The 14605-nt window shown below is 37.7% G+C and overlaps 1 protein-coding gene across 2 annotated transcripts in view; it reads right to left on the bottom strand.

Annotated features, from left to right (window-relative positions):
* Positions 1-14605, bottom strand: part of DSCAM (DS cell adhesion molecule) — an 859211-nt gene that overhangs the window by 225344 nt on the left and 619262 nt on the right. For both annotated transcript variants that reach the window (XM_086341570.1, XM_086341667.1), the window contains one exon: positions 541-714. In XM_086341570.1, coding sequence (XP_086197696.1) covers positions 541-714 — 174 coding nt within the window. The remainder of the gene's footprint in view (positions 1-540; positions 715-14605) is intronic.

The raw sequence follows: 14605 nt of genomic DNA, 5'->3' as shown, positions 1-14605 counted from the left end.
TGTCAGCAACATGGATGCTAAGTATAATCCTATATGCTTTATCTTCTTGTAGGGATGTATGTTAATAATGAGGTTTCCAGTTTCTTGATTTCACAGTGATCTTAAAGAAGGAAATCTATGGACAAGCTTGCAAATGACAAAAAGCATGAAGAGACCACTGAAAAGAACACATCTGAGACCTTGCACTAGGCTTTTCCATGATAAAATCAACAGGAGAGAAATCTGGGTGCCAAAGGCAGCAACCCACTCATCGGCTGGGCTGCTCAGAGCCTGAACCCATGGCCAGGGGAGTGGAGGGAGGGAAGCCCAGGGCTCCCTGCCCTGGACACATATTCTGATGCACACTCTGCATATTCTGACAGTCGCTGAACTTCTACTAGCCTCTTCAACTGTATATTTAAGACAGGAAAGCATCAACCCCCCCAGCTGCAACAAACCACATTTTGTTTTGTTTTGTTTTTAAACAGTGTGCGTGGAGACCACTGAAAATGGAAGCCCCAGAGCCCTATTTAGGTAAAATGAAGAGCTCGTCTTCCTTACTTTTCACCGTGAGGTACATGGACTTGCTGACGTCCGCGCCCACATCGTTGCTGACCTTGCACAGGTAGTAGCCACTGTCTTCTTCCACCACGTGCTTGATCAACAGAGACCCATTGCTGAGGACCTGAATTCGGCCATTCAGGGCAATCGGTTGGAACTGGGGAACCCCAGCACCTGGAATAAAATAAAATAAAGAGGAATGGTGATGCCAACAGGAGTAAAAACAGGGAGACAATGAACTCAAGGTCATCAGACAACACGGGGAGGTGACGGAAGACAATGAACTCAAGGGCATCAGACAACACGGGGAGGTGACGGATGCTGAACACACATCCCAGCAGACAGGCCCCTGATGTGCCAAGACTCTTTTTTCTTTCTTCTGATAATGAAATTCTTGTTTAGGGAGAAACATGTTTATTTAAAATCATAGCATTTCAAACGTTGAGATAAACAGTAAGAGACCTTACAGATAGTTTCCACATAAAAAGCCAGATTTGATGAGCCTTAACTGGTTGATAAATTATTCACAGAAATCACAGTAGAATGACTACAGAAGTAGACATCTTGTGTGTAACTAACTTAATTTGTTGTGTTCCCAGGGACTTAAAATGAATGTAAACAAGAATGCTTCAGGGGGAGGACATTTGAAGACTTCCCACAATGCACACATCTGAGACTACAAGGTGAATACCAATATTGCAGACTTCCCTTCTAAGCGTGGTCTAGAAATACAATGTACTATTAATACCATTTAATGTTATTAAATAACTGTTAGATCATTGCACTAAGACAGCACAATTAAAACACCTTAAAGTGCTTGCATTCAAGGAGATATAGCCCATTTGTCTATGCTATGATCATAAACATGATCCATATAAAAGATCCATATGAAACTACTTTGAAAAATAGACTTAGAAATAATAAAACAGAAGATAAGGGAGATTTCTGGGAAAACAGTAGTTGGTTGAATCAGATGATACTGCTATGTTGCTTTTCCCCCTTCTGGGACTTAGGAGGGTGTGGTCTAGGCCTTGAAAGGCTGATAGGGTTTCTCATATTCTGATCTGAATCTGAAGATTTGGGGAGAATACCCACAGGTGAAGACAACTCCTTCTTTCTAGAGAAAGCCTGAAGCATGGGCCAAATATGTGCTCTAGAGAAGAGCTGCTGGTTTCTGTGTCCCCAGAACCTATGTGGGACCTGAACAGGTGAGAGGTCACCCACTCATGTGGGAAACTTCAGACTTTGTGTATGGGGAAATGAAACAAGAGGGGATACACTTCTTCCTATAGTTTCCCCCATAACTCATCATTTACTTATTGGTGTCCTCAGGTCACAGTGACAGAGACTACTGCTGTGCCTTCTCTTCCCTGTTTCAGCTCCACCAAAGAGACAAAGGAAGTTAACTATGTATCTAAGGGGACCCTCCACAATGAATTTGAAAGGCAAACAGCATTGCTAAAGCAGGTAGGTTCTACCAAAAGAGAACTTCTAGAGAAGATATATGAATTAATTCAAATTTAAAACATAGAATTCCATTTCTGAAAAGGATGGAGAAAGACACAAAAGAATATCACTTCCATTCTAACCACCAAAAGGAGATGGTTAATCTACAAAATCATACTTTTCTTGGAATAAATCACAGAGCAGAAGTCACAGGCAACTGGGTAAAGTTAGTCTGCAAAGAATTTAAAATATCCTACAAGGAGCTATGGCATATGTAAACAATCTCATGTTTGGTAGAGAGTGAGAGAACAAGATCCTGGACATACAAGCAGGAAGAAGTAAAGAACTGGAAATAAGTATAGCCCAATTCAGCTTCTACTCTTTTATGCATCAGAGTATTATAAGATAATAAAATGTTGTAAGATACAAAAAAAAAAAAAAAGAAATAAGCAAGCAAGAAAGACCAGAGAGGAAATCATCAACAGTCTTGAAAGCTTAGTATGAAACTGTCGAATAAGAACTTTATGACAACCATGACTAATAACCATAGACAGGTAAGGGATTCAGAAAGAACATTAAAACCATACAAAAGAGAAAGATAGATAAATAAAATGTTAGAAACAATATTTCTACAATATTAGATGTAAGGAATTCCTTAATCTAATTAGCAGATTGAATACAGTAGATAAAATAATTAGTGAACCTGAAGCTAGGCCAACAGAAATTATCCAAATTAAAACAAAAAGTGCAAAAGAGTGAAAAAAACAGAATAGGTTGTCCTAGAGCTGTAGAACAATATCAAATATTCTAACACTGGGTAGTGACAGTCTCAAAAAGAGAAGATAGGGGCAGAAGAAATAATATTTGAAATATAGATGACTTTAATATCACTATCAATCATTTTGACTGAACTGAGATTTATAGAACTCTACATCCTAGAACAGCAGATTCCATGCTAGTTTTGAGTGCACATGGAGCAGATACCCAGAGAGATAGTATTTTGGGCCATAATAAAAAGTTCAATAGATGTTATAAGATAAATTAATACAGATTATGTTCTAGTTCCAGAAAAATATCTATTTCTGTTTTACTGACTATGCTAAAGACTTTGACTGTGTGGATCACAATAAACTGTGGAAAATTCTGAAAGAGATGGGCATGCCAGACCACCTGACCTGCCTCTTGGGAAACCTGTATGCGCAGGAAGCAACAGTTAGAACTGGACATGGAACAACAGACTGGTTCCAAATAGGAAAAGGAGTACATCAAGGCTGTATACTGTCCCTGTGCTTATTTAACTTATATGCAGAGTACCTCATGAGAAATGCTGGGCTGGAAGAAGCACAAGCTGGAATCAAGATTGCCAGAAGAAATATCAATAACCTCAGATATGCAGATGACATCACCCTTATGGCAGAAAGTGAAGAGGAACTAAAAAGCCTCTTGATGAAAGTGAAAGAGGAGAGTGAAAAAGCTGACTTAAATCTCAACTTTCAGAAAATTGTGATCATGGCATCCGGTCCCATCATTTCATGGCAAATAGATGGGGAAACAGTGGAAACATTGGCTGACTTTATTTTTCTGGGCTCCAAAATCACTGCAGATGGTAACTGCAGCCATGAAATTAAAACATGCTTACTCCTGAGAAGGAAAGTTATGACCAACCTAGACAGCATATTCCACTCCAGTGCTCTTGCCTGGAGAATCCCATGGACGGAGGGCCTGGTAGGCTGCAGTCCATGGGGTTGCTAAGAGTCGGACACAACTGAGCGACTTCACTTTCACTTTTCACTTTCCTACACTGGAGAAGGAAATGGCAACCCACTCCAGCTTGCCTGGAGAATCCCAGGGATGGGTGCCTGGTGGGCCGCTGTCTATGGGGTCACACAGGGTTGGACACGACTGATGTGACTTAGCAGCAGCAGCAGCAGCAGACAGCATATTGAAAAGCAGAGACATTACTTTGTCAACAAAGGTCCGCCTAGTCAAGGCTATGGTTTTTCCAGTGGCATGTATGGATGTGAGAGTTGGACTCTAAAGAAAACTGAGAGCCAAAGAATTGATGTTTTAAACTGTGGTGTTGGAAAAGACTCTTGAGAGTCCCCTGGACTGCAAAGAGATCCAACCAGTCTATCCTAAAGGAGGTCAGTCCTGGGTGTTCATTGGTAGGACTGATGTTGAAGCTGATACTCCAATACTTCAGCCCCCTGATGTGGAGAGCTGACTCATTTGAAAAGACCCTGTTGCTGGGAAAGATTGAGGGCAGAAGGAGAAGGTTGATGGCAGAGGACGAGATGGTTGGATGGCATCACTGACTCAATGGACATGGGTTTGGATGAACTCTGGGAGTTGGTGATGGACAGGGAGGCCTGGCATGCTGTGGTTCATGGGGTCGCAAAGAGTTGGACACAACTGAGCGACTGAACTGATGTTCTAGTTCCACAGAAAAACTAACATTGAGATCAATAACAGAAATGTATCTGGGAAAAACCTCAAATATTTGAAAATTAAACAATGCAATTCTAAATAACTCATGAGTCAAAGAAGAAATCACCAAAATAATTAGAAGATATATATAGATATATATATATATATATACACACACATATATTTTTGAGTTGAATAAGAATGTAAATACAGTATATCAAAATGCATGGAATGCAGTTAAAAGCAACACTTAGATGGAAGTTTGTAGCATTAATGTTTGTGTTGGAAAAGGAAAAAGATCGCACATCAGTGATCCCCCTTCAGAAGCTATTCAAAAAGAGCAAATAAAATCCAAAGTTAGGAGAAATAAGGAAATTAATAGCGAGAAAAACTGAAATCGATGAAATAAGAAAACATAAAAAAACTAAAGAAAAAATCAATAAAACAAAAATATAGTTCTTCAAAAAAAATATATGATAGATAAACCTCTATCAGGACTGGTCAAGAAGAAGGGAGAGATATAAGCTACAAATAAAAATCATGAAAGAGGCTATCACTGCAGCCCTTACTTGAATTAAGAGGATAATAGAAAAATATTAGGAATAATTTTGTGCCAATAAATTTGAAAAGTTTTATTAAATAATAAATTTCTGGGACAAAACAAACTCTCAAAGAACAGTCTGGAAAAATTAGATAACCTTAATAGTCCCATATCTATAAATACTTTTAATTTATTGTTAAAAATCTCCTACAAGAATATTCAAAGCCGAGACAGCTTCAGTAGTGAGGTTAGCTAACACTTAAAAAAATACCAATTTTACATGAAGTCTTTCAGAAAATACAAGAGGAAGGTGTACTTTATCACTGATTTTATGAGGCCAACATCATCTCAATGCCAAAATCAAATAAATACCTTAGAACTACTGATCAAAATCTACAACGAACCCAGACATAAAAATCCGTAACCAAATATTAGCAAGTTAGGTTTATCAACATATAAAAAAAAAATATGACCAAGTGAAATTTAATCTAGGAATGCAAGGTTGGTTTAAATTCAAAGATTAGTTAATGAAATTCTTCGTATCAACAGACCAACAAAGAAGCACAATATGATTACTTGAATGAATACAAAGAAAGAATAAAAAATATTTTATAGAATTCAGCAATCTGATAAGACCCTGGTAAAAATCTCATAGTAAACTAGTTGTAAAATGGAATAACTTGAGAAAAGATTTGAAAAAAGTCCCAACTAGCATCATTTTTTTACTCAATTGTAAAAACTATTTTCCACCAAAGATCAAGAAAGAGACAAGGAGTTCTGGTCTTGACCTTTTTATTCAAGGTTATTCTGAAGATTCTAGCAAGAACAATAGAAAAAGTAAAAGAAATAAAGTGCACATATATTAGAAAAGAAGAATGGAACTGCCTTCCCTCATGGATGACAGAATTATTTATAGATGATCAAAAGTGCCTATAAAACAGTTGCTAGAAAAATAAGTGAGTTTAGCAAAGTCATAGAACACATGGATACATCAAAATATAAAATTTAAAGCTAATTGTATCTATATATGTAACAGGTAATTGGAAACTGAAATTTTTAAAAAGCAATAATATTGCATTAAAGCATGAAATATTTGGAGATAAATTTTAACAAGATAAATGCAAGATTGGCCTATTGAAAACTGCAAAAGTTGTTGCTAACAATTATAGAAGACCTAAATAAATGGAGATGGACTATTCATTATACTATGTTCATGGATAGAAATTCTCAATATTTTCAGTGATTGGAAATCTTTTTCTATAAAAGGCCAAAGAACAAATTGGTTTGCAATCTGTCACAAATATTTTATGTTTGCAAGTCTGTGACATTCCTTTTTTCTGTCATTGAAGCATGAAAGCAGTGATAGAAAATACATGTGTGTGTGGGTACTTAGTTGATCAGTCGTGTCCGACTCTTGTGACCCCATAGACTGTAGCCTCCTAGGCTCCTCTGTCCATGGGATTCTCCAGTCAAGAATATTGGAGTGGGTTGCCATTTCCTTCTCCAGGGGATCTTCCCGACCCAGGAATCGAACCCAGGTCTTCTGCACTGGAGGCATACTCTTTGTTCATTGAGCTACAGAGGAAGCCAAATACATAAATCAGCACAATCATGTTTCAATAACACTTATTTACAAAAGCAGGTTTTGAGCAGGATTTGACTTATGGTTCAGTTTGCTGACGTCTGATTTAAAGGTATTACTGATAAAAAAAAAAATAGTATATGGATGTAAGTGAAAGTGACTCAGTCATGTCCGACTTTTTGGAATTCTCCAGGCCAGAATATTGGAGAGGGTAGCCTTTCCCTTTGTCAGGGAATCTTCATAACCCCAGGACTGAACCCAGGTATCCCTCATTGCAGGCAGATTCTTTACCAGCTAAGCCACAAGGGAAGCCCAAGAATACTGGAGTGGGTAGCCTATCCCTTCTCAGCAGATCTTCTCAACCCAGGGATCGAACTGGGGTCTCCTGCTTTGCAGGCAGAGTCTTTACCAACTGAGCTATCAGGGAAGCCCATATGGAAGGATGTAAAGTTAGAGGAGTGGTATATACTAGCAATACTCACACATCTGCTTTAGTTCTGTATCTCATATATAATGTATGAAAGAGATTTCTGTGGTGGCTTAGACAGCCTTTCATAACATCATTCTAATAGATAAATGGTTTTAATTCATCTTATTTATAAAGAATTCAAAATCAGGGATGAAAAAAACATTATAGTAGTTTTTAATGTTGAGTTTTCCAAAAAGTTTGTTTGGAAAGATGTCATGCAATAGTCATGGAAAAATGCAAACAAATGTTTTGGCCAACTCAATACTTTCGGAGCTACTTTCTTCAGTATCAGCTACTGGTTGTTTTATAAAGTAAGATGAAACGAGCAAAATTATTCCTACACCTTTTACTCCTTGGGAATAGACCAAAAAATTATCAAAATGCATAACATGCAAAATTACAACAGAAACACATACAATATTAATTATTTAAAACTTAATTCATATGAATATTCACAGAATATTTAAACAGATGTTTGATGATTAATGAAAATATTTGCCATAAGGGTGGTGTCATCTACATATCTGAAGTTATTGATATTTCTCCTGGCAATCTTGATTCCAGTTTGTGCTTCATCCAGACTGGCATTTTGCATGACATACTCTGCATATAAGTTAAATAAGCAGGGTGACAATATACAGCCTTGACATACTTCTTTCCCAATTTGGAACCAGTCCTTTGTTTCATGTCCAGTTCTAACTGTTTCTTCTTGACATGCATACAGGTTTTGCAGGAGACAGGTAAGGTGGTCTGGTATTCCCATCTGTTTAAGAATTTTCCAGTTTGTTGTGATCCACACAGTTAAAGGCTTTAGCATAGTCAATGAAGCAGAATTAGATATTTTTCTGGATTTCTCTTCCTTTTTCTATGATCCAGTCGACGCTGGTAATGTGATCTCTGGTTCCTCTTCCTTTTCTAAGTCCAGCTTGCACATCTGGAAGTTCTTGGTTCATGTACTGTTGAAGCCTAACTTGAAGGATTTTGAGCATTACTTTGCTAGTGTGCAAAATGAGTGCAACTGTGCAGTAGTTTGAAGATTCTTTAGCATAGCCTTTCTTTGGGATTGGAATGAAAACTGACCTTTTCTCCTTTAAGCACATATAAAATTGTGCTTTGTCTTTACAAAATAGTGATTATTGTCCAATTACTAAGCACCCACTATGTGGTGGATCCAGGGCAGTTTGCTATGGTTACAAAAGATGGCATCCTCTTTGTCAGCTTCTCTCTCTCAGGTCAGAACCCTCACTCTGGGGAAATGTGAGCTGTTACATTGTAAGCCTACCTGTAAAGAGAGTTCCTCAAGGGTTTTCTTCAAACAAAGTTCTGTGAGAAGCTGGATCCTGCCAGCAACCACACAAGTGGGCTTGGACTTTGAGATGACTGCATCCCTGGCCAGAAACCTGACTGCGGCGCTGAGAGACCTTCATCTAGAGCACTCGACTAAGCCGTACTCAGACTCCTGCTCCAAAGAAATCCGAAGATCGTAAGAATTCATTATCATTGTTAAGTCACCAAGCTTAGGGGTTATCTGTTACACAGCAAGCAATCTCCAGTACACTGGGAGAAACTAGGTAATCAGGAAGGCACTCAGTTCCTCAGCTTCCTTATCTGTAAAATGGATTAATCACAGGTCCTCCTTCATAAGGTGGTAGAGACATATAAATTCTTAAACTGGTGGTAGGGCATAGAGTATGTACACACTATTGCTGCTTGTTTTTTCTAATTCCTGTTCTAATTCTTTAATCATTTAATGCTAGTTGACTTTAGATCTTTCCTATTCCACAAGACTAAGGACCATGTTTCAGTGGACCTCTCTGCTTATCAATCAGTTCAATAGAAAGATATAGTGGAAAAGAGGCTCTTTGGTAAATCCTTGGAGTGGAATTCTGTATATTTTAGTGCTAAAATGTATTGTGAAGTTGCTTAGTAAAAGATGGAGCTATTTTATTTCCACCGGTTGGGGTTTATTTTTCCCTCAGACACGTGCACTATTACTTTTTTTGATCTTCATCAATATGGTATATATCTCATTATTTTAATTTACATGATTTTACTAATTTTTGTATTACTTTTTGCCTTTGCTTATAAATGTTCACTCACTAAGTCATGTCTGACTCTTTGACACTCTATGAACTGCAGCACGCCAGCTCCCTTGTGCGCCAGTGTGTCCCAGAGTTTACTCAAATTCATGTCAATTAAGTCAATGATGCTGTCTAACCATCTCATCCTCTGCCACCCTCTTCTCCTTTTATCTTCAATCTTTTCCAGCATCAGGGTCTTTTCCAAGGTGTCAGTTCTTTGCATCAGGTGACCTGATTGGAATTTCAGCTTCAGCATCAGTCTTTGTAATGAATCTTCAAGACTGATTTCCTTTAGGATGGACTGGTTTGATTTCCTGGCTGTCCAAGGGACTCTTAAGAGTCTTCTCAGAACTACAATTTGAAAGCATCAATTCTTTGGTGCTCAGCCTTCTTTATGGTCCAACTCTCACATCCATACATGACTACTGAAAAAACCATAGCTTTGACTATACAGACCTTTGTTGCAAAGTGACATCTCTGCTTTTTATTGCGCTGTCTAGGTTTGCCATAGCCTTCATTCCAAGGAGAAAGCATCTTTTAATTTCACGCCTTCTGACCTGGGGAACTCATCTTCTGGTATCATATCTTTTTGCTTTTTCACATTATTCAGGGTTATTGTAGCAAGAATGCTGGAGTGGTTTTCCCTTCACTCCACCAGGAGATTACGTTTTGTCAGAACTCTTCACTCTGACCCATCCATCTTGGGAGGCCCTGCATGGCATAGCTTCATTGACTTACACAAGCCCTTTTGCCACAACAAGGCTATGATCTATGAAGGGATGCTCATAGATAAGTGAGCATCTTTTAATGAATTTGTACTTGTTTTTTGGAGATCATTATGTCTATATTCTTTGCTATATTCATGTATCTACTGGATACATCAGTAACCTCAGATATGCAGATGATACCACACTTATGGCAGAAAGTGAAGAAGAACTAAAGAGCCTCTTGATGAAAGTGAAAGAGAGAATGAAAACTCTGACTTAAAACTCAACATTCAAAAAAATGAAGATCCCATCACTTCCTGGCAAATAGATGGGGAAACAACGGAAACAGTGAGAGACTACTTTTGGAGGTTCCAAAATCACTGCAGATGGTGATTGCAGCCATGAAATTAAAAGATGCTTGCTCCTTGGAAAAAAGCTATAACCAACCTAGACAGCATATTAAAAAGCAGAGACATTACTTTGCCAACAAAAGTCTATCTAGTGAAGGCTATGGATTTTCCAGTAGCCATGTATGGATTTTCCAGTAGTCATGTATGGATGTGAGAGTTGGGGTATAAAGAAAGCTGAGTGCTGAAGAATTGATGCTTTTGAACTGTGGTGTTGAAGAAGACTCTTGAGAGTTCCTTGGATGGCAAGGAGATCATACCAGTCCATCCTAAAGGAAATCAGTCTTGAATATTCTTTGGAAGAACAGATGCTGAAACTGAAACTCCAATACTTTGGCCACCTGATGCGAAGAACTGATTCACTGGAAAAGACCCTGATGGTGGGAAAGATTGAAGGTAGGAGGAGAAGGGGATGACAGAGGATGAGATGGCTTAATGGCTTCATCGACTAGATGGACATTAGTTTGAGGAAGCTCTGGGAGTTGGTGCTGTGCAGGGAAGCCTGGTGTGCTGCAGTCCATGCAGTCACAAAGAGTTTAGTCGACTGAACTAAACTGCTGGATTTTGTCTTTTTCTTCTTTTGCCAAAGCACTTTGAGTCCTAAAAATGATTCTATATTCCTATTTTTAGAAAACTTTATTTTTCTTCATGTTGTTTCAATCAGGATTGCGTTTTAGATATTATCAGCTACCTTTTCATCATTTATTGAGATGATCATACTTCTTTTTATTATAAAAGTTTATTGCATCTTTTAAGGTCTGGTTTCATAAATTATAAAACTCCTTCTTATGGATAATATGTTCATTATGGTAAGGATAAATATTATTGAACCTTAAAAATCAGAGGAAAAAGACTTTGATTTTTATTTATGTGCTTAATTTTGGTAAACTGTTTGAAAAGTCTATAAATGCTATCGATGCCTTTCTCAAAGTTAACTGCAAATTGGGAGCCAGATCTAGACTAATACACACAACCTGAAAATTCAGCCAAATGTAGGATTTTTAAAATATATCCATAAGGCAGCAAATCAGGAAATCTGAAAATGCTATGGAATTTACAAATTATATAAAAATGTGTTACAAAGCCCTGAAACATCAAAATGCTGACAGAATGTGAGAAATTTATAGGATTGTTCATGTCAAAAACACAAATGCTTTCTTTTCCTTGAAGAATTTTCACCAGAGAAATACAATATTTGACCCATCTATAGTAAAAGAGTTACAATAAAATTCAGCTTCATTGCTAAGCCTTCTCAGTTGAGTAGCTGAAGAAGATTATCTATTAATTCCTATGTGGACTGACAGCAGTCTCTTCATTACTAAAAGATCCTAGTGGAGACAGAGACAATGTATAAGTGCAGTTGAATACCATTATATCTTTTTTTTTTTTCATCAGAAAATGAACCAAACTTGATGGGATATAGCATTTATAAATGTGATCATGCTAAACAGAGTCATTCATCCACCATATGGACAACAGTTCCAATGGTGAGCACATGTTCAATCAGAGGAAAGTGGACTTGGCCTTGACTTGACAGAATTATAGTTCATTGACTTTAGATGCATCATTATCATAAAGAACAAAATTTAACACAGTGCACACACTATTTCAAAAATCTGCAATCCTGTTAGCATAATGTAAGCACTTTGGGTAATTAGCTAGAAGATACACTTACAAAACCAGAAATCATTAATTAAAACTTGGTCAGTTTTCTGTGGCTAGTTGAGGTCAAGTGGGGACCATTTTAATGCTCCATTACATGAAAAGAAAGTGTTCACACATTATGTAAGGCACACACTGAATGACTGGGTATGTTCCTACTGCGTGACCCTTCTTATTTATTGAAAAGCTATGTCTAGCAGGACTTTCAAGAACTGAGAGGATGGAAACAGGAAAAAGAGAAACCGAGTGTTGCCAAGTAAGCCTGCTTTGAAGGCAGCAGTAAACACCATCTTTGTTTCATCTCCGCTTCCCTTTGAGGTCTTTGCAGGTCTATAGGGAGAGGATTTGACCAAGAATCAGAACTGAGTTCTAATGGTATCTCTGAATCCTAAGGAACTGGGCCCTTGAGCAAGTATTAGCTTATTCTGTCTGCATCCTTGATGTCATCATATATGAAACGGGAAGAAGAACCCGTTTCTAAGCCATATAGATTGTTCACACAAAAGGGAACAAGGCTGCATGAATGCAAGTGGGCATCAGTGCCCATATGCTGGGACCAGAAGATGCTGGTCAATGAGAACACTCAGAGAGTTTCTTGGAAGGTGAAAGATGATTTTTCTGTAGGAGAAAATAGGAAGGATATGGCTTTCTGCTCCCTAGGCTGCACCCTAGATGACCAGGCTCTACGTTATTTCTCTCCTGCACCAAAGAATCAAAGCATAGTCCCTTTATATATATATATATATATATATATATATATATATATATATATATATATATATATTTTTTTTTTTTTTAATTGGAGGCTAATTACTTTACAATATTGTATTGGTTTTGCCATACATTGACATAAATCCACCACGGGTGTACATGTGTTCCCTATCCTGAACCCCCCTCCCACCTCCCTCCCCATCCCATCCCTCTGGGTCATCCCAGTGCACCAGCCCCGAACATCCTGTGTCATGCATCAAAACTGGACTGGCGATTTGTTTCACATGTGATAATATACATGTTTCAATGCCATTCTCCCAAATCATCCCACCCTCACCGTCTCCCACAGAGTCCAAAAGACTGTTCTATATATCTGTGTCTCTTTTGATGTCTTGCATACAGGGTTATCATTACCTTCTTTTTAAATTCCATATATATGCATTAGTATACTGTATTGGTGTTTTTCTTTCTGGCTTACTTCACTCTGTATAATAGGCTCCAGTTTCACCCACTTCATTAGAACTGATTCAAATGTATTCTTTTTAATGGCTGAGTAATGCTCCATTGTGTATATGTACCACAGCTTTCTTATCCATTTGTCTGCTGATGGACATCTATGTTGTTTCCATGTCCTGGCTATTATAAACAGTGCTGCGATGAACATTGGGGTACACGTGCCTCTTTCAATTCTGGTTTCCTCAGTGTGTATGCCCAGCAGTGGGATTGCTGGGTCGTATGGCAGTTCTATTCCAGTTTTTTAAGGAATTTCCATACTGTTCTCCATAGTGGCTGTACTAGTTTGCATTCCCACCAACAGTGTAAGAGAGTTCCTTTGTCTCCACACCCTCTCTAGCATTTATTGCTTGTAGGCTTTTGGATAGCAGCCATTCTGACTGGCGTGAAATGGTACCTCATTGTGGTTTTGATCTGCATTTCTCTAATAATGAGTGATATTGAGCATCTTTTCATGTGTTTGTTAGCCATCTGTATGTCTTCTTTGGAGAAATGTCTGTTTACTTCTTTGGACCATTTTTTGATTGGGTCGTTTATTTTTCTGGAATTGAGCTGCAGGATTGCTTGTGTATTTTTGAGATTAATTCTTTGTCAGTTGCTTCATTTGCTATTATTTTCTCCCATTCTGAAGGCTGTCTTTTCACCTTGCATATAGTTTCCTGTGTTGTGCAGAAGCGTTTAATTTTAATTAGGTATCATTTGTTTATTTTTGCTTTTATTTCCAATATCCTGGAAGGTGGGTCATAGAGGATCCTGCTGTGATGTATGTCAAAGAGTGTTTTGCCTATGTTCTCCTCCAGGAGTTTTATAGTTTCTGGTCTTATGTTTAGATCTTTAATCCATTTTAAGTTTATTTTTGTGTATGGTGTTAGAAAGTGTTCTAGTTTCATTCTTTTACAAGTGGTTGACCAGTTTTCCCAGCACCACTTGTTAAAGAGATTGTTTTTTTCTCCATTGTATATTCTTGCCTCCTTTGTCAAAGATAAGGTGTCTATAGGTGTGTGGATTTATCTCTGGGCTTTCTATTTTGTTCCATTGATCTATATTTCTGTCTTTGTGCCAGTATCATACTGTTTTGATGACTGTGGCTTTGTAGTAGAGCCTGAAGTCAGGCAGGTTGATTCCTCCAGTTCCATTCTTCTTTCTCAAGATTGCTTTGGCTATTTGAGGTTTTTTGTATTTCCATACAAATTGTGAAATTATTTGTTCTAGCTCTGTGAAAAATACTGTTGGTAGCTTGATACGGATTGCATTGAATCTATAGATTGCTTTGGGTAGTATACTCATTTTCACTATATTGATTCTAAAACCTGACAAAGATGCCACAAAAAAAGAAAACTACAGGCCAATATCACTGATGAACATAGATGCAAAAATCCTTAACAAAATTCTAGCAAATAGAATCCAACAACATATTAAAAAGATCATACATCATGACCAAGTGGGCTTTATCCCAGGGATGCAAGGATTCTTCAATATCCACAAATCAATCAATGTAATACATCACATTAACAAATTG

Source organism: Bos grunniens, chromosome 1, assembly GCF_055505025.1.
Source record: "Bos grunniens cultivar Pamir isolate PY7600 chromosome 1, Bosgru_T2T1.0, whole genome shotgun sequence".
Lineage (NCBI taxonomy): Eukaryota > Metazoa > Chordata > Mammalia > Artiodactyla > Bovidae > Bos > Bos grunniens.
Note: the sequence above shows the minus strand (reverse complement) of the source record. Positions and strands in the feature narration are given on the sequence as shown.